Source organism: Chelon labrosus, assembly GCF_963514085.1.
Source record: "Chelon labrosus genome assembly, chromosome: 21".
Taxonomy (NCBI): domain Eukaryota; kingdom Metazoa; phylum Chordata; class Actinopteri; order Mugiliformes; family Mugilidae; genus Chelon; species Chelon labrosus.
The window spans coordinates 15,868,853-15,896,843 of NC_140354.1; the positions used below are offsets into that span (position 1 = coordinate 15,868,853).

The 27,991-nt window shown below is 44.6% G+C and overlaps 5 protein-coding genes across 6 annotated transcripts in view; 4 read left to right on the top strand and 1 right to left on the bottom strand.

Annotated features, from left to right (window-relative positions):
• Window positions 1-3,830, top strand: part of LOC311506621 (myosin-9-like) — a 31,239-nt gene extending 27,409 nt beyond the window's left edge. For both annotated transcript variants that reach the window (XM_084570654.1, XM_084570655.1), the window contains 9 exons: window positions 70-282; window positions 451-612; window positions 701-829; window positions 918-1,006; window positions 1,097-1,220; window positions 1,485-1,693; window positions 1,793-1,901; window positions 2,076-2,248; window positions 2,327-3,830. In XM_084570654.1, the coding sequence (XP_084426780.1) occupies window positions 70-282; window positions 451-612; window positions 701-829; window positions 918-1,006; window positions 1,097-1,220; window positions 1,485-1,693; window positions 1,793-1,901; window positions 2,076-2,248; window positions 2,327-2,438 (1,320 nt within the window). In that variant the 3' untranslated portion in view covers window positions 2,439-3,830. The remainder of the gene's footprint in view (window positions 1-69; window positions 283-450; window positions 613-700; window positions 830-917; window positions 1,007-1,096; window positions 1,221-1,484; window positions 1,694-1,792; window positions 1,902-2,075; window positions 2,249-2,326) is intronic.
• Window positions 3,831-5,946: 2,116 nt separating this feature from the next.
• On the top strand, window positions 5,947-9,990 carry slc25a38a (solute carrier family 25 member 38a; the record flags this gene model as incomplete). Its single annotated transcript, XM_084570055.1, has 7 exons — window positions 5,947-5,961; window positions 6,372-6,496; window positions 6,651-6,735; window positions 6,833-7,012; window positions 7,535-7,703; window positions 8,166-8,326; window positions 8,443-9,990. 7 exons carry the CDS (start codon window positions 5,947-5,949, stop codon window positions 8,563-8,565), a joined length of 858 nt encoding a protein of 285 aa, XP_084426181.1. The 3' UTR covers window positions 8,566-9,990.
• Window positions 9,991-11,328: 1,338 nt separating this feature from the next.
• On the top strand, window positions 11,329-14,023 carry rpsa (ribosomal protein SA). Its single transcript, XM_084570783.1, has 8 exons — window positions 11,329-11,375; window positions 12,152-12,323; window positions 12,415-12,533; window positions 12,787-13,032; window positions 13,280-13,408; window positions 13,492-13,651; window positions 13,755-13,775; window positions 13,886-14,023. Exons 2-8 carry the CDS (start codon window positions 12,191-12,193, stop codon window positions 13,978-13,980), a joined length of 903 nt encoding a protein of 300 aa, XP_084426909.1. The 5' UTR covers window positions 11,329-11,375; window positions 12,152-12,190; the 3' UTR covers window positions 13,981-14,023.
• Window positions 14,024-15,094: 1,071 nt separating this feature from the next.
• On the top strand, window positions 15,095-25,438 carry LOC311506862 (ubinuclein-2-like). Its single transcript, XM_084570980.1, has 17 exons — window positions 15,095-16,024; window positions 16,852-16,980; window positions 17,555-17,656; window positions 17,849-17,974; window positions 18,230-18,336; window positions 18,448-18,943; window positions 19,032-19,102; window positions 19,203-19,332; window positions 20,109-20,215; window positions 20,323-20,433; window positions 20,546-20,689; window positions 20,771-20,821; window positions 20,906-20,948; window positions 21,168-22,424; window positions 23,190-23,409; window positions 23,777-23,845; window positions 24,081-25,438. Exons 1-17 carry the CDS (start codon window positions 15,614-15,616, stop codon window positions 24,125-24,127), a joined length of 3,621 nt encoding a protein of 1,206 aa, XP_084427106.1. The 5' UTR covers window positions 15,095-15,613; the 3' UTR covers window positions 24,128-25,438.
• On the bottom strand, window positions 25,310-27,009 carry trir (telomerase RNA component interacting RNase). Its single transcript, XM_084570981.1, has 4 exons — window positions 26,845-27,009; window positions 26,145-26,564; window positions 25,765-25,836; window positions 25,310-25,655 (listed from the first exon to the last, which is right to left on the bottom strand). The coding sequence occupies exons 2-4, from the start codon at window positions 26,472-26,474 to the stop codon at window positions 25,548-25,550; spliced, it is 510 nt and encodes a 169-aa protein (XP_084427107.1). The 5' UTR covers window positions 26,475-26,564; window positions 26,845-27,009; the 3' UTR covers window positions 25,310-25,547.
• Between the last annotated feature and the right edge of the window lie 982 nt (window positions 27,010-27,991).

Genomic DNA, 27,991 nt, shown 5'->3' on the forward strand with positions numbered 1-27,991 from the left:
CAAAAATGTCTTGGTTTACATTGTTTGTGGCCGTCATTCTCATTGTGAATCGTCTTGACTGATCTGCAGGTCCACGAGTTGGAGAAGTCTAAGCGTACGATGGAGCAGCAGCTGGAGGAGATGAAGACTCAGCTGGAAGAGCTGGAGGATGAGCTGCAGGCCACAGAGGATGCCAAGCTGCGTCTGGAGGTCAACATGCAGGCCATGAAAGCCCAGTACGAGAGAGACCTGGCAGGGCGTGATGAGATGGGCGAGGAGAAGAAGAGGGCTCTGGTTAAACAGGTAACCTACATGGATAAAATGACGCCTCATAAGATTGAAGGAAACATGATATATGGACAGAATTCAGTCAAAAGAAATGGGGGGAAATTACCAAATTAAAAAAGGGCACAGACATAAAGAAGACGACGCAGATGCTGTAACCTTTATGGAAAATCAATGTCTGTTCAGGTGCGGGAGATGGAGATGGAGCTTGAGGATGAAAGGAAGCAGCGATCTGCAGCCGTGGCCGCACGCAAGAAGCTGGAGCTGGACCTGAAGGAGCTGGAGGCAGCCATTGACATGGCCAACAGGAACCGAGACGAGGCCCTGAAGCAGCTGAAGAAACTCCAAGTGAGTTCGATAAGCAGATATTCTGTGTTTACATCAGTACAACGACATGATCCCAGTTTGCTCAGTTTATCCTTTTTTCCGTCATCAGGCCCAGATGAAGGAGCTCATCCGGGAGCTCGAGGACACTCGCATGTCCAGAGAGGAGATCCTCGCCCTGAGCAAGGAGACTGAGAAGAAGCTGAAGGGAATGGAGGCCGACATGATCCAGATGCAGGAGGTCAGGGATCACACCTTTCGGTTTTCACCTTTATTTTCTTGTCCCCTGCTTCTGTTACACGATTAAACTCTTTCTCTTTCGTGTGCAGGAGCTGGCAGCTGCAGAGCGAGTAAAGAGACAGGCCCAGCAGGAGAGAGACGAACTGCAGGATGAGATTAACAGCCAGGCCGCCAAGAAGTAAGACTGGCAAACTGTTAGGTGTGAGCATCACGTGTTGAACACCTCCGTCTGTGTTCTTACATCTGCCCTCCTCTCCCTGACTCTCAGTGCTCTGGTCGCTGAGGAGAAGAGACGGCTGGAGGCTCGTATTGCTCAGCTGGAGGAAGAGCTGGAGGAGGAGCAGTGCAACACTGAGCTGACCAATGACAGGCTGAAGAAAGCAATACTGCAGGTTTGTTGAAGGCTCATGGGTCCGTGTACTTTTTGGTATTCAAAGTTTGGTTGTAAACTCTAAATAAGAACTTGATTAAATCATCATAATAGAAACAAAAATAAGTCTAATTGATGATTAGAATAAAAGAGAGGTTTCTTTTCTTCATTTTGCGTTTCAAAATAAGAATTGTTTCCAGGTCCAGTTTTCATTTCTGTTTTTAAAAGCAAAAACATAAAGTGATCACAAAACACTGATCTCATTTTGTTTTTTTGTTTTTTTCAGACTGACCAGATGAACGTGGAGCTGGGTGCCGAGCGCAGCACCTCTCAGCGTCTCGAAGGCGCTCGTGCCCAGATGGAGCGTCAGAACAAGGAGCTGAAACTGAAGCTGCAGGAGCTCGAGGGAACCATCAAGTCCAAGTACAAGGCCAACATGGCCGCCCTGGAGGCAAAGATCGCTCAGCTGGAGGAACAGCTGGACATGGAGACCAGGTAAAGCTGTGGCAGTGAGAGAACAAACAAGAATGGTTCCACTCACCAGCGGTACATTTCATTTCTTTATGTCTTACAAATGTTATGTTTTTGTCCCAGGGAGAGGCAGGGTGCCACCAAACTTGTGAGACGCACCGAGAAGAAACTGAAGGAAGTCATCCTGCAGGTGGACGACGAGAGGCGCAGCGCGGAGCAGTTCAAAGACCAGGTCAGTGCTTTCCCTTCTCCATCGTTAAGAGAGAGAGAGAGAGAGAGGGTTTGTGACGTGGAAACTAAAGGAAATAAGATCCACAGTATGTGTTGACAAGTGGTTCTGCTGCTGTGAAGCATCAAATCAACTGGAAATGTAACAGACCAACAATTTATTTGTGTTTTATTTCAGGCGGACAAGTTGAACTCTCGTATGAAGCAGCTGAAGCGTCAGCTGGAGGAGGCTGAGGAGGAGGCTCAGAGAGCCAATGCCAACCGAAGGAAACTGCAGCGAGAGCTGGAGGATGCCACAGAGTCGGCAGATGCCATGAACCGCGAAGTCACCACCCTCAAGAACAAACTCAGGTGAGGACGGCTCCCGTTATTATACAGTTTCATACACCGATAGATGTAGCAGTGTACTAACTTATTTTTCTGTTTTAGGCGTGGTGACCTCCCCTTCACCGTGCGTCGCACTATTCCCCGCACCTCCGGCATCGAAAGTGACGAGGAGAGCGAGCCCAAGAGCGAGACCCCAGAGCCCAAGGCTGAATGAACAGTGACTCCTTAGAGCTGCATCAGAAATAGACCCAAGAAAACATTCAGACACACATTACTGTAACTCTGAACAGAGAGGGAAAAACAAACTTAAAGTTGTCCAGACTAGAGACAGGGACTCAGCTCATTCCTCCAAGTTTAGTCCTGCGACAATCTATGCATTTAGAACACACACACACACACATATACACCAGTAAACTCGGACAATCTTCTAGCTGACAAAAACTCACACATACGTTATATTTTGGGCCAAAATCTTTCTTTTGCTTAATTTTTCATTCTCTGGGAAAAAATAAAAAAAAATATTTTTATAAGGAAGCATTCCACTAATATTAGTCCTGATTTAGGATCTATTTTTCTAATTGAAGAAAAGGAAAATAAAGAAAGAAGTATACATAAATGAAGGCAGATTACTGGAAGGGGACCAAAGTAATATCTCAATCTAATAGAGTTGTATTTTATGCAGACGTTTTTATAATGGTTAAGAATGGAAGTGCTTTATTATGCTCGCGCTCTCGGCTCAAAGGTTTATACGCTGAAATGTACTCTATCAGTTTAGCTGCAATTAGCACTCGTGACTATGCTTTTGGGCTTTTTGTTACATTTCATGAGGAAACTTAAAAATTCGAGGCAGATTTCAAGTAATGATCGGAGACTCATTGGCATACTGAAGGCATCGTGATTATGTCTGTGCTGAAATTTCTTAATTTTGCACTGAAAAGAAGAAGAAGAAGTAAAACAAACGACTTTAGCCTCAATGTTATAAACCACTGCATTTGTGTGTTTTCATTGAAACGGTTAAGGAGAAGTTTCTAAAGCTCATTTAGTAAGTGCCAACACACACTAAGGGCCTTAAATGCAGCTGGACAGGGGGCTTTGTTTTCTGGACATGCATTGATTTTTTTTTTTTTTATGTTTATCATGATCAGTGTTTTTTGGTTAATGTTCAGGGTCGAATTCAGAGGGTGGTGGGGTAGTTGTTTTACTCACAGCACACACTGTATTCTCAGGGCACAGCTTTGTTGAGATAGGAGGTTGTAAAGTACTAAAAAGGCAGATTCAGGAAGTAGGAACATTACCGTAATGTACACTAAACTCTTGATCGGCCTTCGTAGTAGACCCTCGAGGTTGGTGGGGGGGGGAGTCGCGTGTGAGGAGATACGAGCTGTGCCCCGGGGTCGGCTTTTGGCTCACACTGCTGGAAAGTGAGAGGAATGTGTTGTTACTTAACAGCTCACGATTAAAAGGGTCGCATTTTTTTTTTTTTTTTTTTGATAAACAAAAGAAGAAAAAAAATATATATCTCAAATATTTGTGTCTGTCTGCACCTCTGGAACAGAAATCATGTTGTGAAATGTTAATGCAATTAAAGATGCTTTCTAAACTGCTACCTCCGTGTCCTTGTGATGTTTGCTGGCGAAGGTGAAGTGTTGTTTGCTTTTCTCCAGCAGAGGGCAGTCAAGGTTTCTATAAGTGGAACTCAAAACAAAAGCGAGTCAGAACCGGTTTCACCATAAGTTATAGTAAACGGGGATGGAGGCGTTTGGGTGAGAAAGCTGCTTTTATGGTTTGTCTTCCACCGTGATTTAAAATAATGGCAATTAAAACACTACGAAATGGAAATAGTTTTCTGTTCCCATATAGAGAGAGAAATATCTTTGGTTTTAAATATAATCAGCAAAAAAATGAACACAAATCTCAGCTATTTTTCTCCATACTCTATAAAATTTAAACATTTTCCACAGCAGCTGTTCTGGGTAAACGCAGCTGTATTAATAATGTTGTTATACTTTGACTTATTGGGACAAAACTTGAGTCATCATACGTTTTCACAACTGTGGCAGGTGTTTGCCATTTAAAACAATAATAAAAAAAATTGAAATCATTAATATTTATAAATGTTTTCTTGCAGAACTTTGAATACATCTTAGTGGGTGCATTTTGTCTTTGTCTTTTTACTGCATTTTTCTATAAATATAATAAATTACAATATTTTTCTGAATAGAATAATCTAAAATGTATAAATATTTTATATATGAAATAAATCTTTATAATGGAAATAAATGCCATTACATGATGATTACATGAAATAAATAATAATCATTACATTATTATTTATTTAATCTAGACTAAATTATAAAATGTCTAATTATAATGTATTCTTTACATATTATTTACATAAAACACATAATTTATTTATATATAAAATCCAGATATAATAGTTTATTTTATTTATAAAATATATTAATCTATGTGATTTTAGTTTTTAATATTTGGTCAAGAAAATCAGTTACAAATTATTTTATGGATAAAACATTTTGATATATAGAATAAATACGCTATAATTGTATCTATACATTTTATATATAGTTTTGTGTAAAGGTTTTATATATATATATTTATTTATTTATTAAAAAATATATTGATTATTTTATATATTTTATTAAACAAAAAAATAATTAAAATAATGTTGTATTTATTATTCCATGTTGCACTGTTTCAATTGGTTTTGTCTTTTTTTTAAATTAAAAAATAAAGTTTGTCTGCATCACTGTGCGCCTGCTTCACCTGTCACGTACTCAAACCATTGACTCAAACCACCAATCAAGTTGCGCGCCTTTAACATGCACCACACGTCAGAGTGTTGACCAGCCAATCAGAGCCCTTCTATCGGGTGGGTGGGGTTTAGCCCCCGGTTACGACGACTCAAGCAGGAACCGGCCGGTTTAAGTTTTAATGGGAGGTCTTTTTATTTTTACAACGACTCTTCTTCAGTCTTGTCTGCGCTCTGGTTGTTACAGGAAGTAATAAAGCGATTTGTTGCTGGTTTTCGACGGCAAGTGAATATTTTAAGGTGCGTTTTCGTTTTTTAACTGTTTTAAACAGGAACATTTATGCTAGCAGCTAATTTAAGTAATAGATAGCATTTATGCTTTTTGTATGAAATTCACAATTCTGGTAGAAATAGTAGTAAATATCAACCATTTAAGTAGGTTAAGAAATACATTAATAATCATATTATTATATTAAGACGTTCAAAAAGTCTATATGTTATTTATATTGTTATGATTTTCTTTTATTTTGTAGGAGCATGAGTAAGGGCTCTTCTCTTTCATATTTCCTTTTATTTTGTAGGAGTGTGGGCTCTCTAAAGGGAATCCACACATGCAGCATTAGTCTCTTACGTGTTGCACAATAACTTTCTTTGGTTAGTTAATGAGTAGCTGTGTGTCTGGTGTCTGGTGGTCACTAATAGGAAACACAGTGTTGGTCATCTGGTCTGTCTATTTAGGGATCTGTGTGTACCTTCCCTGATTCAGACTGGAGGACTGCACGCATGCCTCGTCCTCCTCCTCCTCCTCCTCCTCGTCCTCATCGTATGAAAGGCCAGTTTGTGACTTTTCATTCTGTTTCAGGCGCCTTAGATTGAACAGCAGCATTCAGAAGGAGAGGATACACCTAAACTTGTGCGTCTTGGATAAACATATTCATCATCCCGAAGAATTATGGAACTGTCACTGGTGAGTTTTGCAGCTGGAACACTTATTCACACATTTATTTACCTTATATTAGTTATTGTGGACGACTGCCACAACTATCTCTTGGTCAGGATGTCCTGTCCGACTGATAACAACACTCTGAAATGCTGATTGACTTTCCTTGCAGCTGGATAATTAAGATCAAACTCTGTTGTTACATCGCTGGTCACTTTTCTTTACAAGATTACTTGTAAAAAAGCTAATTTTATGTCTCAAGTTTCTTTTAAGAAATCATTGTAGACATAATGATCTGTATTTGTCATTTTAGGACGAATAAAACATTCATTTTGAAAAACCTAGCTTTAAAAAATAAAGGGATACAGTGGTGGTGCATCTGGTTTGTAGCTGTGCATTCAAACTGAAATTTGTCCAACTTATCCCCACCCCCTCAGGCTCACCCGGCTATCAAAGCCTTCATGTGCGGCTCCTTCAGCGGGACCTGCTCCACGCTGCTGTTCCAGCCCCTCGACCTGGTCAAGACCCGTCTGCAGACGTTACAGAGCGGCGTGCAGCCTGGGTCAGTCGTCACTAATTATCCTCCTGCATGCATCACGTGCTTTCTTGCCCGTGTGACCTCTCTCCTGATGTCAATTTATTGAAATCGTTCATGCGGGTCACGCAGTGTTTGTTACTCAAAACTGATGAGCTTTATCTGGATGTCGCTGTTCCAGGTCAGGCAGAGTGGGCATGGTGTCCGTGCTCCTCAGCGTGGTGAGGACAGAGAAGCTGCAGGGACTCTGGAAAGGGGTTTCACCGGTAAGAACGTCTTCATACTTCTCATAACATAATTTTTCCTGTCTGAGCCATTCATCTAAAAAAAAAAAAAAACCTTCTCATCTATCTGCTCCCCCAGTCCTTCGCCCGGACCATCCCAGGAGTGGGCATCTACTTCAGCACCTACTACTCTCTGAAGCAGCACTTCTTCCCGGAGAGCAGCCCCGGAGCCGTGGAGGCTGTGCTGCTGGGCGGCGGAGCTCGGACGGTGGCGGGCGTCTTAATGCTGCCGGTTACCGTCATCAAGACGCGTTTCGAGGTAAGCGGCTGATTCTGTATGAGCACTCGCTTGCCACTTCATTAGGTACACTAGTAAGAGACAAATGCATTCTAATATCAGAGTCCCAAGGGCTAAGCAGAACAAACTGAACGTTATAGCAGCCGTGAAGGAGGATTTAGTGCAGGACTGTTTAAATTAAAATGCGTCCACTAGTGTACCTAATGAAATGGCAAGGGGTTGTAGTTGGCCTCGCCTCTTAACTACTGGTATTGCAGAGGTGTTTAAGTGTTGGTTCTTCTTTTGTTTATGTACATTAAGGGGAGAATTTGCATTTTATTTTAAAGCAACAATTAATTCAGCAAAGAGAAACATAATTCAGAGCAGGTTTTGCACCGCAACTTCATTATTTCTCCCGTTTTAACTAGAATTGAACAGAAAAATGGAAAAATCGAAACTTAAATCCACAAAAGAACCAATTATTTAACCCACACGTCTATTAAATGCGTATTTGTGATCTTAGTGTGTGCACGTTGGACTAAACTCTGTGCCGTCGTGTGTCAGTGTGGCAGGTACAGTTACGGGAGCGTGGCCGGAGCTCTGCGTAGCGTCTGTCGGACTGAAGGTCCCGCCGCTCTGTTCTCCGGTCTGATGGCCACCCTGCTCAGAGACGTGCCTTTCTCTGGGATCTACGTCATGTTCTACACTCAGACCAAGGCCTCGTTGCCAAAAGGTAAATACAGATGGACGGATGGACAAACACAGGGATGTCCCGATCAGGTTTTTACGCTCCCCTGAACTAATACTGGTCTTTCAATATTGAGTATGTTCCCACTCGAGTCCCAGTCCAATCTTAAATAAACAAAATTTCCTCCCCGTGGTGTTGAATTGAGTTGGTAGTATTGAATGACAATCTCCTGCTACCGCCTCGCCAAACATCCACATTACATAATTTACAGATTGGCGTCTGACTGAACTTATTGTCCAGAGTAAAGTTCTTTCACGCAGCACACATGTTTAGTCACGTGCTTTTGGTATTTCTTCTTCTTCTGGGATTTGCTTTGGCTTTGACAGTAGCCAACCGCCACTAGAACAGAAGAAGAAGAAGACGTTTTAACGCTACAGATGCCGATCCCCTGATCCCTAACCATCCAGTGACGGCGCCATTTAAATGATCGTTCTCTCTTTCTTGCAGAGATCAGCTCTTCTCCTTCGGCCCCTGTGGCCAACTTCAGCTGTGGGCTCCTGGCCGGCGTCCTGGCCTCTCTGATCACTCAACCCGCCGACGTGGTCAAAACCCAAGTTCAAGTGAATCCACAGCTGAGGACAGCCGAGGCCATCAGATACGTCTATATGGTAGCTATTTCAGTCAGTTCCCTCCGGGGCAGACGTGTTTTACTATCTTTCGGTTTTTATCTGCGTGTCTGCAGGATAAACTGTTAATGATTACATCTCATGCCTCCCTCTCTAAGGAACACGGAGTCCAGGGTTTCTTCAGAGGGGCGGTTCCTCGCTCTCTGAGGAGGACCATGATGGCCGCCATGGCGTGGACCGTGTACGAGCAGATGATGGCGCACGTCGGACTCAAGTCCTGAAGGGGAGCGCAGACGAGAACCTTGTGAAAGACAGAAGAAATAAAGCTCGCAGCGACGAGCGTTAGAGGTTCACAGGACAGAGCCGCCACATGTGGAGGAGCTCATAGGAGCGTCGGAGGAGAATCCGAAAGCTTGACGAGATGAAAGTCTGCTGTATAAAAAGTGTTTTCCTTGGCTGTCCCAGATTCAGCTCAGGCTTCGCTCTAAAAGCACTTTAACCCCAGCCTTAACTTAAAACTCTCTGTGCCTTTACCGTGCCTTTAAAAAGCATTCATGTTTTTGGATGTTTTCCATTTTTACTGCTTTTATAAAAGGGATCATGATGCTGCCACCGCCATGCTTCACAGTGGGGACGGTGTCTGACAAACGTACCGTCTAGTCTGGTCTCATCAGACCAAGGAAGCTTCTTCCATTTGAGCCTGGAGCGTCCCACATGTCTTTGGGGTAAACTCTAGTCGAGGTTACATTTCTCTTTGACTGGTGAAGAACCCGTCCAACAGTTGTTCTAAGTAGCGTCTCAGCTGGTGAAGATTTTAACTACTTCGTAGTAGTCCTAGATGTCCTCCTTCACTAGACTGCTTCACAGTAGTGTCTTGGTGTCCTTCTTCACCTCCTGGATTTAACTGAACTCCAGGTTATGTTCAGTGACTTGGACATTTCTTTGGTCCATCCCCTGACTTAGGACCTTAAAGACAACTGGTGTCCTTATACCAGAGCCACTTGAGACGCATTCACTGTCCTCAGATGACTGTCAGACTGCTAGCTAGACGGACGGCTCCTATCATTTGTCAGTCCCCAATCTTTTCCAGTCTCCGCTCACGTTTGCTCCTCGTTACCTCTAGACTCTATTATTACAGGATTTCAGCATTTTTCTACAGGAATGGACCCACTGTTGCTGTTGTTTGTCTAACATAGAATCAGTGACATTGTGTAGGAGCTCTGTGATTGGACGTCAAACGACAAACAAGGAGTTAATTGGCTGGACCCGAGTTTATTAATTAGGTCACAAACATTGAAGGGGATGAATATTTATATTATTATACACATTTTGAATTAAGCCGACATTACTTTATAGAAATGTGTTTTCACTTTGACGTTTGTAACATTAAATTGACCATTATTCCATTTATAAAAGCCATTTATGAAACCATCCGCCTTATCATCCCTGTACGTAACACAGCCTTATTTATGTGATTGTTAACACCTCCCATGTGTTTAACGTGTATTCACCCTTTGTTAATAACACACTTTTCCACTTTACAGAGGAAAATAAAAGACATCTTGGTTCTTATTTCGTGTGCAGATTGATTTTTTTTTTCTTTTCAGAGTAAATGATTCAACAGAAAAACATCAGCTTCTTGTTAAGAGCTCGACCGACCTCTGAAACGTTGCAGCGATGTCTCATGACACAGTGAATTCCTGGTGTCACAGTGGGCAGGGGTCACTGTGACATAACAGACTTAAAGCAGCCACGTTGAGCTGAACTTCAACTTTTATCTTTGTTCTACTTCTGTGGAGCCCAAGGAATAAATAATCTGGCAAAACATGGTTTACAAACTCAACAGCTCTGTTACGATCCTTCAAAATAAAAGTTTCTCCTTTGTGGCCTTCCCTCTCATTAATAAAAGAGGAAATAATAATAATTAACAACTGTGTGAAAGTTGCGGAAGCACTTCCAAGAGGTTGCAAAGACCTGTTGCTCAGCACATTACGAGGCTCTGCGAGAACACGGCGGCCGCAGACTTATCGCAGAGATAAGCGACATGAGGTGGAGTGGTGCAGTTACATCAAATGGGACATAAGAGCAAGGAGCAGTGCAGTAAGACACTTTAGGACGTTTGAGAAAGAGCTGTAATCAATATATTGGATTTGCAGATCATTAAATTCACAAACATCTTCATTATGTTGTAAATGTGTGCAACGCAGGCCTCGTCAATAGCATGTAGCTCACATGCCAGTTCATTAGGTACACAAAACCAGGACATACAACAGCCCTGCACTTATCTTCAGGGAGGTTATGGCATTCAGCATTATTACAACAACCTCATTTTAGTGAGTGAGCTCGGCTAAATAACAGAAACACTCAATCACACGGTTGAATCGCTGATTTCCTGACATGGTTTTGAGAATAGCAGTCATGAAGGGGGATTTAGGGTGACTGTATTACAATTTATTTGCTTTCACTAGTGAACCTTCCTATTTTATGCTTTACTTATGCTTTACTATACCACTATGTCACGTCTAAGCTAAAAGTCAGTGATTTATAGTGTAATATTTTTTGTTTTCAGCCTGTATTTGTAACGTCCATCACCTCTCGTGTCCTCGGCATTAATCCTAGTTTCACTACCAGTTAACCTACATATCTGCGTCTGCTCAGTCTTCGTGTACAGGTCCATTCCTGCACCTTAAAATGCCCAATTTCTGCACTTTGCTTAGATAATTTCTGAACATATTGTGTCACTGTGTACATATTATGACCCCCTTTTGCCTGGAACTCTTTATCTCTTGCAAATATACTTGCGACACAGGTCAGTCTTTAACCGAGAAGTCAACGTCTCAGCATTGTCTTAATATGGTCTTTCCATTTCCATTGTCTTAATATGGGATATCCCGGCGAACCGACCTCCGGTTACCTCTTCACAGGCAGCACATGGCAAAAAAAGCCCCACCTAGTGGCCACAACGCGGAAGTGCACTCGCAATTAATCGACCAATCACAAGCTCGGGCATTTTCTATAAATGCTACGTCATTTCCTCCCAGCGCCCTCTTTTTCACCGTGTGGTCAGACTTCCATACGGCGTTGTTTCGTGGTGAGTTTAAACGGTCATTTTTTCCGTTTTAACGCTTAAAACAAGACAAATTGCACAACTGAGTGTTGTATTAGTTAATATTATCATACAAGAGAAGCACAAGTCCTACCTTTAAAGGGTTAATCCGTGTATTTTTAAGGGATTAGCCGTTGCTAGCGCGCGTAGCTAACTTGCTATCCACGAACACGCGTTCCTCTCGCGGTGTTCCGCTAACGTCAAGTCTAAAATACCGATTAATATTCACCAATTACGCAAATAGATGTTTTTTTTAAAAACAAAAACTCAGCCTGACGGTATGTAGTAAAGCTACACCGCAAACCAGAGTGTTTTCGTCCACCTAAAAAAGCCATTTGAGCAATTTTAGCTGCTAGCATTTAAGCTAATGTGCCCCTTTTTTACAGTTAAATGAGTCGACTAAGGATCCTTGTGACCGCTGAGCTCATTGCATATATATTTTGAGAGCAATATTATTATTAGCAATATATTTTGACCCTCCTGGAAACTTTTCCTGACGTTTACCCCACATACGGTGGAAAGAATGGATTTATTCCAGAGAAAAACTGATTAATTGTTGACGTTATTAGCTTAAACTATACATTGATCAGTGTATGAAAGGTTTACACCACCCTTCTCAATCTGACTGAGCCTCTGTTCTGATTTAGATGTTTACAAAAGGTGTATTTATTAAAGGAATACTAGTGTACGTGTATTAGTAAGAACTATTGCGTAAACAAGCCCACAGTTGACTGATGCCCATGTTTTCCATCTTTTCCCAGCTCTCCCAATAAATTCGTAACGCAGGGAAAGCGGTCACGATGTCCGGAGGTCTGGATGTCCTTCAAATGAAGGAGGAGGATGTGCTGAAGTTCCTGGCTGCAGGAACCCATCTGGGAGGAACCAACCTGGACTTCCAGATGGAGCACTACGTCTACAAAAGGAAAAGTGACGGTGAGTGGTGCAGCGTTGTCGCAAAAGTCAGCATCCATAAAAAATAACATCCAAACATTCTCCTTTACTTAGACTGTGGTTCTTTCTACAGGTGTGTACATCATTAACCTGAAGAAGACCTGGGAAAAGCTGCTGCTTGCCGCCAGGGCCATTGTTGCCATTGAGAACCCAGCTGATGTGTGCGTCATCTCTTCCAGGAACACTGGACAGGTAGAGAACTGGTCAAACTAGTGACAAGCCAAAGTTTCTGCACACCATTAAAGCCGGGCACCGATGTCGGTGTTCAGGTGTCGGAAGTGTGCGAGAGTAATCCGGCCGGGTTTTCGCTAACACCATGAGGACGACTGTCCCATGACTGGGGTTTGATAGTGACCTGAGCCACAGTGTAAAATGTAATAGAAGATGTAATCATCAGATCATAGCTGAGATGCTGAGTTTAACCTGTTCTCTCTGCCTCCTTCAGAGAGCAGTGCTGAAGTTCGCCTCTGCCACCGGCGCCACCACCTTCCACGGCCGCTTCACCCCCGGTACATTCACCAATCAGATCCAGGCTGCTTTCAGAGAGCCCCGCCTCCTGATTGTGACTGATCCCCGCGCTGACCATCAGCCACTGACTGAGGCTTCCTACGTCAACATCCCCACCATCGCTCTGTGCAACACCGACTCCCCACTCAGATACGTGGACATCGCCATCCCCTGTAACAACAAGGTGAGGCGGAATCAAATTGACTTTAAACATCTTGCACACCGTTAGAGCCCGGCGCCGTCCTGTCTGTGCAGTGCGGGGTGTAGGACGTGTGCTAAATAAAGATGCCAGGTCTTTAACTCCTTTTCTCTAAACCACATGAGAGTCTAGGGGTTGAGGTCTTGCCACAAAACACCAAACTGTTTAATATATACTATGTTTATGCCTTTATATGGAGCACAATACAGACTTAATGGGTGTTCTGTTTCAGGGTCACCACTCTGTGGGTCTGATGTGGTGGATGTTGGCCAGGGAGGTTCTCAGGATGAGGGGAACCATCTCCAGGGAGCACCCATGGGAGGTCATGCCAGATCTGTACTTCTACAGGGACCCTGAAGAGGTAAGCAGCATACACTGAGGTTACTTTATTTAAAAAAAAATAAGTAGAACATCCTGCTTCAGTGTTGCACTTAATTTCTGCAGATCGAGAAGGAGGAACAGGCTGCAGCTGAGAAGGCCGGAGTCAAGGAGGAGTTCCAGGGAGAATGGAGCGCTCCTGCAGCTGAGTTTGCTCAGCCCGAGGTGGCCGACTGGTCCGAGGGTGTTGCAGTTCCATCTGTGCCCATTCAGCAGTTCCCTGCAGGTAAGATCACTGTTTGCACCGACTCATTTAATACTTCCGAGTATTACAAACTTCTATAATATCTTGTGACATGTGTATTAACTGTAATCTTCTTTTCTTACAGCTGCCCCAGCTGTCAAAACAGGTGAAGTATTCTCTGGTGAGTTTATATGATCCCACTTCCATGTGTTTTATACACGTGGTGGTGCAGTTTTTTCTTTCCAAGTTGACGGTAATTTATTTTTGTCTCTGCAGAGGACTGGAGCACTCAGCCTGCTACGGAGGACTGGTCCGCTGCCCCCACTGCTCAGGCTTCCGACTGGGGTGGTGCCACCGCCGACTGGTCTTAAATCGTTGACTATGGCAACAATAAAAGTGTTTTTTACACTTTGACTCTGTGGTTCTGTTCATTTGATATTTGTGAAGGGTTATCTGATGTTAGGACACTGTGTAATAAAGCTAGTAGACCTGAAATGGACTTTTATGCTGTAATGAGCTGTTGTGGGAAACCAGTGTATTTGGTTGTAGTATGGGGAAAAAGCACAAATCACTGATTTTATGACCAAATACCTTCAGTACCACCACCTGAATGAATGAATCAGACCTCATTGATCCAGAGGACGTCGGTATGAATATACAGAGCTACTTCACACCAGAGAATAAAGGTTCACTGTTCTCATGAAGCCCAAGAAGTTTATGCAACTAAAATGAAAGATCTATGTATCTTAAGTGCACTATAAACACTATTTTGGCATACATATAGCCCAAGTGAATATTGTTTCCATTTCTCAATAGACCTCTTTATGTATGGAGCCATACCAGGAAATAAAAATGATATTTCCTGGTAAATATACCAACAACCCTCAAATTTCCAAAATAATCCTCTGAAGTCTTTATATTGTACAGTAAAATGGTATGATAGAGATATATATACATATAAACTATTCTTCAGGATGGATAGGATCAGGGTTTTGTACATTAGAGGGATAGTGAATATATTTAGGGATGCTGAGGTCTGGAGGAAGACGAAAGAGGAGATTTATGGATGTAGTGGAGGAGGACATGAAGGTAGTTGGTGTGAGAGAAGAGGATACAGAGAATAGGGCGAGATGGAAGCAGACGATTCGCTGTGGCGACCCCTGAAGGGAACAACCAAAAGAAATAATCGATAAACCATATGAGAACCATCTTCAAACATTTTGTTTAGCTGTATGCACATTTTCAGTGATAACTGTATGCTGCTAAAACAGTTTAAAAACTTGATTGTGCATAAATAATATATATATGTTTTGTAGACTGCATAATTTGCATTTATTAAAAAATAAAATGATATTTTAAAGGGATCAAAAACTTTTGGAAATTAAAGAATGAATACTTTTGAGTGGCAAACTACATTTTTACGTTTTAAGTGTATTGCTTTAGCTTTATAAATAACAAATAAACAAAAAGTATTTATATTTTTATTTATTTATTTGTATTTTTATTAATCAAAATCATAAATTCCTACTATCGTAAAACACAGCAGATGCGTTCAGGGACATCCCGCCATGCACGGAACAGCCGTCGCCTCCATATTCGCGCGTGTCAGTCAGGTGGGCGTGCTCCGGCGCTGCCATTGGTCGAGCGCGGTTCCCTTTCCTCCACGGCTTCCGGTTTCTCTTCACGCGCACGCCCAGCCTCTGAATAATGATAATAATGATCAAGATGGCTACTTCAGAATCCTCTTTGCGGTAGCTAACCACCAGTTTCATGGAAGCGCTCAAAACTGCGATTTTCTACAGTTTAAGTCCCTCGTAGGCGACGGGGGCCGTGCCGGGGATAATACTTTATGGATTAAAACGGCCGGAGCGGAGATAAAAGTCGTTGTGTCGCCTGCAGCACTCGTTCTGAGGAAGCTAACTAGCAGAGCAACTAGCTTAGCCGTAGTTGTCGACCGTCTCCAGGTTAGCTCCCCCGTTTTGTTCGTCGGACGGAGAGCGTCAAATGGCAGAGCCGAGGAAAGTACCGTTCGTCACCATCTCGTCCTTCAACACCAACCCCGCCGTCGCCTCCTCCACCAACACCACCAGCACCAGCACCACCACCAGCGCCGCCGCCTCCGCCGCCGCGCCGGCGACACCGGAGTCCGGCAAGAAGCGCCGCCGCGAAGATGAGGCCGTCGTCGATCTCACTCTCGGGAAAGATGGAGGTGGAAGTGCGGCGGGGGCGACGGTGGTGGTCGGGTCCGGGGGTGGCGGCGGCGGCGGCGGTTTGTTTGGGACCCCGAAGGGAAGCGACGCGGAGTCCGGGGAGAGGAAAGCCACCGTCCGTCTCACCCTCCCTCTGGCCGAGCCGAACGAGCGAGGGTCCTCCGAGTTCAACTACGGAGAGCTGGTCAACTCAAATGTTTCACAGGTTAGAGACAGCCACTCTGAGCTGTTATTACTTATTAATACACTCCACATTTATTTATTTATTACTATTATTAGTTGTCTTATATTCATTTTATTAATATTTGTAAAGTAGAAGCTGAATTAGTCCTGGTTAGTCGCATGTACACCCCCCTGGCCAAAACATTAGGTACACTAGTGAGAACAGGTGCAGTCTAAAATGATAGTATTGGATTAAACTATATATTAAACTCATTTTAGTGTTTAATTTATGTTGAAACGCTGCCACAAAGGTGTAAAGTCACTCAGGATGTAGTTTGTGGTGCTGTTATAAAAGTGTTTTCTGTTATTTATCTTAGCCACTGACTGGAAACGCCAAAACAATAGGAACAGCTGTTGGTACAACACAATATAACTTGATAGTGCTAAAAAACACAGCACCTAAAATAAAAATAACGATAAATCAACTTCTCTTTCAGTAATTTTAAACAATTGCTGGATACTGTAACCTCCATAAAGTGTCAGCGTGGATATAATTAAGCTTTCTGTAAAGTTTTAAGTCTTGATTAACTCTACGATGGGACACTAGGACTTTATTTGAGTGACTCTCTCTTCCAGACTTTATGTTTTATGATTATGTTTTCATGCTTGTTTTCTCAGATTCATTCAGTTTCAATTCAGTTTTATTTATATAGCGTCAATAACAATACAAATTTACAAAACCCGGCCTGAAACCCACCAGAGCAAGCCTGAAGGCGACGGTGGCAAGGACAAACTAAGCCGGGTACAGACAGAAAAGCCACATGAGCACATGTTTCAGCTGTCTGACGACTATAAATCATTTAATTTCAGGTAAAGCCGGCCGTTTCCACAGCGCCCAAGGGACTCGCTCCTCCGCTCGACCCCAGCGACCCCTTTGCCGATGACGACAAGGAGAGGCGGGAGGTGGAAGAGCTGGCCAGGAAATTTGAGAGCAAATATGTAAGTGAATAACTCTGAGGACGCATGTTTATGTTGGGGTTGTCAGTGAATTTAATCCGTTTTGAGAGTTTTTAATACTCTTATCAACATGGACAAATAGTCTGGCTTTTGTGCAACAGTTCAGAACGATGACGAACACTGTCCAGAATATTCTCCAGAGAATAACCACTACGAGCTGTGAGCTACGTGATGGTGAAAAAAATGCAAACTATCCGACGTGGTCGGTCTTTAGCAGTGGGAATGATCGGTATTTGAGCCTCGACATGTTCCTGTGGAAGCTCAGTACACATCAACGATAAATGCAAATAATTTCAGTCTTGGCGAGGAAGCCCTCTGGTGGGGCTGTGAAGCTGAACTTTACTGGTCAAGCAGGTTTGCTTCTGCGTCATCGTCCTGTGTTTGTGAACAATGTTTGTGTATCTTTGCTACAACAGATGCTCCTCTCTCTCTCCCTCAAGTTACATGTCGTAAATAAGTTGGTTTACTTTGGTTGCAGAATGCTCCGTGGTGCTAAAGGCATGCGTTTTTCCCCCGGTTTATCTTCTAATCCTTTTTCTTTGCTCTTCGTTTTCAGGGTGGTGCCCCAAAGAAGAAGAAAAAGGACCGGATGCAGGATCTCATTGACATTGGCTACGGCTACGACGAGACCGACCCTTTCATAGACAATTCAGAGGCGGTGAGTTTACTCAGAGTTGTCTTTCCTTATTCATGCATGTTCTGGAAATAGATGGTTACAGCCGCAGCTTGATGCCGTGATGTGTCATGTTTCTGTGGGGAGAACAGCTGTGGCAAAAGCATCAGTAGCAGCATCGTGATGTGGTGGTAGTAGTAGAAGAAAGTCTAACAGTAGTTTTCTTCTGACCTCTAGTACGACGAGCTGGTGCCGGCCTCTCTCACCACAAAACATGGCGGCTTCTACATCAACACGGGAACTCTGCAGTTCAGAGCTGCGTCCGACTCTGAGGGAGAAAACGCAGACGATAACCACTTCAAGGTACGTCCTCAGGGTTATGTTTAAAAACACAGGTCATTTCTGGCATTAGGTGAATTTGTCCAATCAGTTTTGAGCCCCTGAAATTAAGGGACTGTATAAACATGGTTTTAATTCCTACACATCTCCTCCTGTTTTAATGTGAATACCTCAAATTAAAGTTTTATTGTGTCAGGATTTACGGCTAAAATAACAATCCAGACTGTTGCTGACTGTATTAAACTAATAAAGCTTTTTTTTATGGTTGATTATTTGTAGAAGACGAAGGACGGCGAAGAACGGGTGATTAAAAAACGCAGGAAAAAGCAAGAAGGCGGAATTCTAGAGGAAAAGAAACCCCGAAAGAACAAAGTACCAAAGCCTGGGTGAGGTTTACTGGTTAATTGTTTTGTTTTTGTGGAGTCATATGAGACTTTAGATGAGTTCATCGTCTCTGTGTTCACTGTGGATTAAATGTTCTGGTTCTGTTCTTGCAGAGTTTCCCCTCTGAACGTTCACCGGCCAGAGAAGAAGAAGAGGAAGAAGCTGATGAAGGACTCGATCCACCTGGCCAACATGCTCCGTCGCTTCACCAGAGAGAAGGAGGAGATGCGCAAGAAGAACATACCGTCTGCCGTCCTGCCACGACCCAAAGTGCCCAACACCAACAGTGCGCTCCTCAACGCCCACACCAAGGTCTTGGGCGGCGGCCCCGACTGCAACATCGCCGACCTGTCCGCCGACCCGACCGTGATGTCGCTGCTCGGCTCGGCCAACAACGACGTGCTGCAGGACATGATGGGCGACCTGGACTTTGGCATGCTGGACTCTCCTCAGCCGTCCAGTCCGGCGCAGGGAGAGAACGGCTCCTTCGGGATGGGGCATAAAACGGGAGGTATAAGGGTGTCGCAGGGCAACGTGATGGCGACTCCTCCTCCTCTTCCAAACGGACTCCCGGGCCCGCTCGCAAAGCGCATCGAAGACCTGAGAGCGGTACGACCTTCAGTATTCACTGTTTTAAGTTCGATGGTGACACATTCTTTAAGAAACATGAACGCTAACAGGTGTTGTCTGTCTTCAGGCGTCCCGTCTGTTTGACGAAGAGGGCAGGAAGAAGTTCTTTACACTGGACATGAACAACATCCTACTGGAGTTAGTAGCGTACAGCATAAATAAATAAATAAATAATCCATTTTGTAGATTGGTTTAAAATCAGACAGATGTAGATATTTATTGGTCTCTTGTGTGTCAGCATTGAGTTGCAGGTTCAGGAGCAGTCTTCAGAGGTGCGTTCAGCCGTCTACTCTCACCTGGAGGCCTTCGTTCCCTGCAATAAAGAAGCTTTGCTCAAACGCCTTAAGAAGCTCAGCCTCAACATACAGGTATGTGGATGAGCTTTAAGACGCTTGTGCTGCAGTTTGAAGCTCTCCCATAAGTTTTTTTTTTTAGGGTACTGCAGGACATAGACGCCGTAACCTACACCGGTGCGAGCAATTTATACTTGTGCATTCATCAGTCTCGGTCGCTCTATAAAAACGTCAGTCGGGTTAATTTCTGCTTCTACTTCCTGCTTCACTTTCAACAGTGGCGATTGAAGACGAGTCATACAAGTGTTTGTATCTCCGAACCTCCTCCGTTAACCTTTCCTCTATGCGTTCCATCTTTATTGATCCAAAACAAATCAATTCGAAAATGGCAGAGATGGAGAATCAGCTGGAAATACTAAAGCGGAAACGCGCTACTACCAAGTGGACCAGTCACAGCTCTTGTGGTCTTCGTCGCTGCGACACGTAGTCACATTTCTAGGGAGGTTCACGTCAGCTATGGCGCTAGGGTCTGTGCTGTCGCCGTAGCTAGAAGCCGTCCCATCTAATTGTAGCACTTCTTATTTTTAACGGCGACACGTGGACTAATCCCTCTAGACGCGCGAGAGCCGTCTTGTGATATTTCTAACAAGAGGAGGCAACAAATGCCTCGCCTAAATCTAGTCCAAATGTTTTAGAAGGGTTCCTCTGTAAAACCGAACGGACGAACGTTTAATTGATATTGCCTGGAGGTTTATCCTCTCCTACAGGTGTGTCTAAATGAGTGTGAAAGCCGTTGTTTTTGTTGTCTGCTCTCTGTATTTACTGTGTGTGTTTTCCCCGTCATCTCCCAGGACGACCGACTTCGAACGCCGCTGCTGAAGCTGAAGCTGGCGGTGTGCAGCGTGATGCCGGAGCAGATCGCTCGCTACAACATGGACTGCATCGCTAAAGTGGCAAAGTAAGCAGCCCCCTCTCCGTCCGTCGCTCTTATATATATATTTATTTCTTTTTTTTGCAGGAACAGCTGTTTGGATGTTTGATGTTTTTTTGTTTCCGTGCTCGCAGGCAGCAGTCTGGGGAGGGAGAGAAGAACGGGTCCGAGGACGACGACGAGGAGAAGCCAGGGAAGAGAGTGATGGGGCCTCGGAAGAAGTTCATCTGGGACGACAAACTCAGGTCAGTTTAACCAACGATACGAAGCTTGTTTGACCTAGAAACACTTGGAAATGCGGCTTTTCTGCTGGTCAGGAGGACGTTTTAATTCTCTAGACCTGTGTGTGCCTTTCAGGTTGTTGTTGTGTAACTTGGTGCGGGTGAAGCTGGGCTGCTACGAGCTGGAGGGCAAGAACTCGCTGTCTCTGGAAGACTACCTCAAAGCCTTCATGGAGACGGAAGTCAAACCTCTCTGGCCGAAGGGCTGGATGCAGGCCAGGTGTGTGGCTCTCGCTGATCACCTCCCGTTGAACTTGTACTTTACGTTCCTATTTATGTTTCCGTTTATTTCCGTCGACAGGATGCTGTTCAAAGAGAGCATCATGGTTCACGGTCATCTCACAGGCTACACGTGAGTCATGTGACCTTATTTTTATTCTTCATAGCTTGTTTTGCTCGTTCTCACTCCTTTATTTTGTGTTTTTTTCCTCGTCAGGGCAAAGAAAAAGATGGTTTCTACTCCCAAGGCCAAGCCAAAGGTGAGCTAATTGCCTCTTGGTCAACTTTTATTTAGGTTTTGATGAGGGGAGCTCTTACAAATACAGCCCTGCTTTCATGTTTTCATGTTTTATTTTGTAAATGAGGACAAATTTAATGAGGAGGGAAACGGAAGGAACGATGAGAAGGGGTGGGATACGTGATGAAAGACACAAAGGAGTTATGTTAGTTGCCGTAAATGTTGTGTTTTGTGTCCTCAGGAGGCTGTGTGGGTTCAGCGGGCGACGCCCTCAGCAGCCGCCACGCCCTCCCCCTGCGCTCAGGTTGCCAAGCGACCGCCTCCGACGCCGTCTGAGCCCATATGTCTCGACTCCCTCGACGAGGCTCCCTCCCTGGACTCCATCTCTCAGGCGCTGGCCATCCTTGGCAACGCAGCTAAAGGCCTGGCCCAGGGGGACAGCCCCCCGTCCCCGGACGCGTCCAAGGCTGCCGCCAACCCCTCCAGCCTCCACAGCTCGCCGCTCATCCCGCAGCAGAAAAAGACCTCCGTCAGCACTCCCAGCTCTGGCGCACCTCACTACATCTCTACCTCTTCGTCTTCCTCCACCCCTCTGTCTCGGCCGCTCTCCGTCACGTCCTCCTCTCTGCCCTCGGTGAGGGTGGACGGGATGGGGGTCGTCAAGGGCACGGCGCACAGACTCTCCGTTTTGAACACTCAGAGAACTTTGGGTATGGGCGTGGCTAAAGCCAACATGCCTGCCTCAGCGTCCTCACCTAAACCGCGCCCACCACCCACCGCGTCCCCGCTGGTGCCCCCAGGATCAAAGACGGGGGTGTCCACTCCCACCTCGGTCCTCCTCAAAGGCAGCAATAATAACAAAGCAAACAGCAGTGACACTCTCATCCTCACATCTCCTCAGTCTCGCCCACACGCCCTTTCATCGCCCTCGCTCATGACTACCAAAACCTTTCAGGCACCTCGACTCCCCCAGACCCCACAGAGCAAATCCTCCACCTCCCTCTCCCAAACACTCCCCGGTGTCCAACCTCGGCCTCAGTCCAACTTCATCACCCCTATGCACGCCACTCTCACCAAGTCCACCCACAGCAGCATCCCCCCCATCGTCAAACTCACTCCCCGCACCCCCAACCCCGTCGTAACCTCAGCCTCCCCGTCCATCTCCCAGACTCCCAGGTCTCAGGCAACCACCATGCATCAGTACCCCCCCAGCAGCCAAGTGGTGTACCGCCTGCCATTCTCAGGTGCCCAGGGAGGAGCAACCAAGCCGGGGCAAGGCAGCTACACTCCTCCAGGCGGCCAGAAAACGCCCAACAACAGCACCACCAACACCAGCCTTATTAACTCCTCATCCATAAGCAAGCATTCAGGATCCAGTGCCTCCCCCATAGTGGCCTCTGTTACCCCGGGACAGCGTCAGAGGCCCGGGGGTGGGACACCTCAGGGGGCCAAGCCAGTCGCGTCTGTCCCGTCAACAGTCTCTTCTCAGCTGACACAGGTCGGTACCACACAGCTCTCATGGTCCAAATGAGTCAATTACAACCAAAAATCATAAGTAATTTTCTAATTTTCTAAAACAAGATTAGTTTTAATTGTTTTTAATTTTATTTGTTAAAAAAAATACATTTACATTTTGGTATTGTGGCATAGCCGCCGCATTCAGACGTGGTTGTGTTCATGTCGACGACGCCCTCTTGTGGTTTGATACGGTCTGAGTTGTGACATGTTTTCAGAGATGGTGCAAGTGGATGGTAAGTAAATACACTGATCCGCCACAAGATTAAAACCAGAAGTAAAGATCTCATTAAGGCCTAACGTTCCTCTGTGTGAAACCTGAGTCCTGGTTTATTTATATAGACGGGTGCCAAACACAGTGCCATGGCAACGGCAATGACTCATGTGTCCATAGTAGCTTCCATCAGTTGTAAGACAGTGGACATATTGGACAGTGGTCAATATGGACACAAAAATCAGGACACAGTCCACATGCTGTATGTAATAGATTAAGAGAAAGAGGTAATCAGTGCTATTCACCTGCCAGTGGTCATAATGTTATGGCGGATCTGTGTATATATTCTAATTTAGTTAGAAACAGATCCTCTGTCTTCCATCACAGCTTTCTATTTCCTTCCCTTCAGTTCTTAGCTCGCTAGCTGTCAGCCTCGTCGACCTCTGGAGCCGGTTGCCTAGCAGCGGTTTTCCCCGAGACCACTTGAGCGCCAAGTGTTTTGTTTACACGTCTGACCGCCCGTTTTCTGCTCAGGTCTCCACGGCAGGTGGCGGCGGCGGCGGCGGCGGCCTGCTCGGCTCAGCCCCGTCTCTCCCGCTGGGCTTCGGGATGCTGGGGGGGCTGGTGCCCGTGTCCCTGCCCTTCCAGTTCCCCCAGCTGCTGAACCTGCCCACGCTGGGCACGGGCGGCTCCGGCTCGGCGGCCAGCAGCTCTGCGGCCAGTAGCAACGCGTCGTTCTCCACCCTGACGCAGAGTGAGTGACGCACACTTTATGCGTTATACTTGTTAAATTAGCGCAAATCACCTTTGTTTGATTAATTATTATCAGGCAGACTGTGTGTGTGTGTTCCCCTGTTGTAGGCTTTGTTTTGTGTTGTTAGAGCATCATGTTTTATCACCATATTGTGTGTCTGAACGTAAGCTTGATGTAATTATTCCATTTTGCTTCATTTCCCCAAATTTCTCCCTTTTTTACCATTTGGTTCCTTCTCCAACTTTCCACTCATCTGGCCTCATGTCTCTGTCTTTTATCTCCTCCTGTGTGGCCGTTGCTACCTCTGCCTCCTCACTCCTGCCCCCCTCCCTCCCTCGTCTCTTGTCGCCCTGTCCTGTCTCCTCAGATCTGTATAAGAGTCTCCAGTCAGGGTCTCAGGTTGCTCTGCCTCCTCACTTGCAGCTCGCTTTCTCAGGTAAAATCTGACCCTCCCTCCACCTCAAAGCCTGCTCCACATCTCCTGCCTTTCTCCGTTTCCAAGTGTCTTGTGTTCTGTCCCGGGTTGTCCTTTTTTATTTTTTGTTTGTTTGTTTTTCTCCTCCCCGTCCTCTGCTCGTCTGTTGGTGGCAGCATGCGTTTTTTATTTCTCTTGTGTGGTTATTTTCGTCTCTTTACAAAGCTTTCACTGACGCTTCAAGTTCTCTGTCCAGATGTCAGTCAAAGCCAAGGAGGAGACGCCAAGAGGAAGACGCTATGATGATTCCAACGCCCACAGCGAGACGTCGGGACGGCGTTTGGGTGACGAACGGACAGACCAGGCTATGACTTCATCAGCTTTTTTTTTTTTAAATAAAAAAAACAATTTGATAACTTTTAAATACTTCATAGAACTGTTAAATCAAAAATGGCAAATACAGATTATCAATGTTTACAACATAGACCGATATCACTGTGGACAGGGAGGAGGAGTGAATGGGATTTCTAGGCGAGTGTGTGTGAATGAGGACGCTTGGTTTGGCCGACTGTGTGCCTTTTGTACGTCTCCCTCTCTGATGCATGGTCAGCGTGTCTACTCGGTGCTGTTTATAATCATAATGTAATTATCACTGATACCTGTATGAAATGTAAACTGCAAATTGTTGAATTTGAGCTTCTTTTGTTTTGTTTTTTTTAAAATGAGAGCTGTACACATTTTCATTGTACTTGAATTTGTTTCTGTATAGAACTCAAGTCGACTTTTAATTAAAACTTTTCCCTAAAATGGAAGAAAATGGACGTTTATTTACAACAAGTCAGAATCTGATCAAACTGAGGCACAAAGTGAAACTGGAACGACTGTAAAAAAAGTGTTCAACCTCTTGGAAGTTTTCCCCTTTAAACTGAAATGTCTGACACGGTAATGTCAATTAACTGAAAACAATGTGTCTCAAGTATAAAGACACCTGTTATCTGGGAGGTCCAGTCACTGATTAACCAGTGTTTTCATCTATAATTACTTTGTGAAGACATTTGAACACCAAGATAAAAAGATTACTGAAAAGTAAATGAACAAATCACTGAACATAACCTGGATTTAAATCCAGGGGGTGAAGGAGGAGTTAAAATCTTTGAGTCTCTACATACAAAAACCTGATAGGTTCTACAGTCTAAACTTTATGGGTGATTAGCAATTAATATCCACACTGAAGCATGGAGGTGGCAGCATCACGCCACGGGGCTGCTTCTCTGCTGCAGGCCCTGCACGGTTTGTGAAGGTCTACTTTAAAACAAAACTTTAATGAAACAAAATGTAGGTACATCCTGGGAGGATAACCCGACTCAGTCTGCAAGAAAAAGTGTGTAAGCCTCCATAAAAAGGGTGAAAACATCCCCAGGAGTGATCACTTTTTAACAGTCACCAGTTAAATTTAACATGAACCAGACGTGACAAACGTAAAGATACTTAATCAATGCCAAGTTTATGAAACACCTTTTTCAAAACCGGATCAGAAAAACCAACAAATAACAAGGCAAAGACAAATACAAAGAGCAAAATAAGACAAAAAAAAAAAAAAAAAAAAGCAGTTTTTTGAAAGAATTAAAAGTGAAGTGGCAGTTTGAGAAACTCAGGATCAGCTGCAGCTTCTCTCAGATGTTGTTATTATTATTTTTTTTTTCCCCCTTGAAAGTTTTGGAGCCTACTTGACCAGAGGTCTGGTTTTATCGTCGTCGCCACACTGGTGGGCTTTGTACTTTTTCACCTCAGCCATGTACTTTGACCAAGCATCGCTCTTGCCTGGCTCTGCCTGCAAAAAGAGGGAGATGAGAGTGCGGTCATTATCGTCAAGCAAAGAGCAACCCCTTCAGCTCAGCAATCAGTTCAGCCTCCCTCCCTACCCTCCCGCCGCCGCTTACCTCTGAGTCCTGTTTCTGCTTCTTCGCAACAATGCCGGTCTTTAGGAACACACCGCCTCTGCGCTTCCCCACCTGGGTTAGGGGATAGAAGACTGAAACCGTTACAGGAGCCCTTGCAGGTGGACTGCCAATGAAGGAGACTACACCAGAGCAGAAGGTCTACACTTCTGTTGCACCGCCAGCGAAACCATCATCAGAGAGGAGCAGCCCTAGTCTTTACTGCACTACTTGGTTAAATAATGCAATAATGCAAGGTCAATACATTCACTGGCACATGTGTGAAATGCTACTGGCAATTAAAAAGTAATAAGAGCCAGATGACTGCTTCATTTTTTTTTTGGACTACAGCTATCTCATCTTACAACTGCCAAACCCCTTACAAAGCTCGTCACGGGAGGGGCCTTCTTTTCCACTGATGTCTGTCCCTGCTCGGTGGCTCTCGCGTCTCCACCTGTTTGCTGCAGCAGCTCTTTTCTCCTCTTCTCCTCCTCCTCCATCTTCTTCTTGAACATCTCCATGAAGCTGCCGTCGTTGGCGAACACGTTGCCACCGGGCGGCGGCGGGGCTTGGCTCGACGGCCGAGCGGGGCTGCGCGAGGGGGACGCGGGGCCGGAGTCGTCGCCGCTGCTGCCGCTACCTCCACCTCCACCACCACCTCCACCTCCGCCACCGCTGCTAGTGTGAGACTTGTGTGCGCGCTTTGTATCCATATTTCCTGGCGTAATGTTCAAATAAGCTCAGTCCAAAGGCACAGCGCGAGAAAATGTCCCTCTGTTAAATGGCTTTGTTGTGAAGTTTGTCTGTAGACGAAGAAAAATAAATAAACTGTCAACACGCTCCTGGACCAGCCTGACTTCACCTTAACGTCTGAAAATCTCCAGTTATTTTTTATTTTTCCAGCTCCACAATCCAGGTTATTACCAAAAAAAATAAAATAAAAAAAAATACTTTACAAAGTCCGACTTCAAACACGCCGACAAAAACAAAAGCAGGCGCTGGCTCTGCTGCTAACGTGGCTAATGCTAAATGCTAAAGCCCGCTTCACCGAGGCCTTTTCGGACAAAAACTTAAGACTTCTACCTCCGGTTCCCGTGCGGCGCGATTCGAGGTGAGAAAAAATAAAGCCACGGCGCTCGACGCGGTTCAAATAGCTGCAGCAGAAAGCGGGGGGACTGCGGACTTTACCAACGCTTATGGCTAGCTGTGCACATCCCATCAGCTTCGGTCGGCCATGTTGGATTTCCTGTGATGACGTCGCGTCTGTGGCGCCTCCCGCTGTGCCGGAAGTGAAACGGGTTTTAACAAAATAAAAGGGAAAATTACGAAACAGTTAAACATACTTTAATACAGTGTTTTTCAACCTTTTTTGAGCCAAAGTACATTTTTTTCATTGAAAAAAATCACAAGGCACACCATCAACCGAAAATATATATAAAAAATGAAACTCTGTAGCCAATATTAACATTATAAAGTCATAGGAATCAAATAAAAACAAAGAAAATAGTCTTATGATCTTTCATATTTCTACTCATTCACTGGGAAACCTAGGCCTGTTTGGATGAACACAGCTCTTGGCCTATAGGTACACACACACATATATATATATATATATACACACACTTGACTATGGCATATTATTTGCAGATAATAATTAATTCGCTTTCAAAAAATGTTTTTTAGCCCAGTTAGGTGAAACTGGATAATTTCCCATGGCACACTAGTGTGTAGTGGTTAAAAAACACTGCTTTAATATATATATATATAGTTGGACTATATTAGATGTGTACCTAATGTTTTGTCAAATTACTGTGTGATAAATAAATAAATTCTTAGAGTGCAGACAGAAAGGGTTTAAGAATTACAATCATTTATATGCACAGACCCCAATTTTTACAGGATCTCAAGTTGTCCGATGGTCAGGTAAATATTTCTTCATCAGGCGAAGAAGTCAAATATTTGCTCAACTGATTCCAAGTGTGTCGTTTATATTTGGTGAACCTGCAATATGCAACATTCATTCATCTTCTGTAACCACTTCCTGTAAAAGGGTCGCAGGGTCTGCTGGAGCCTTTCACACTCACCCTCACACCTACGGCCGATTTAGAATCACCAGTGAACCTAACGAGCACGTCTTTGGACGGAGTACCTGGTGAGAACCCACACAGACGCAAGGAGAACATACAAACTCCACACATAAAGGCCCAGTCGGCCCATGGATTCAAACCCA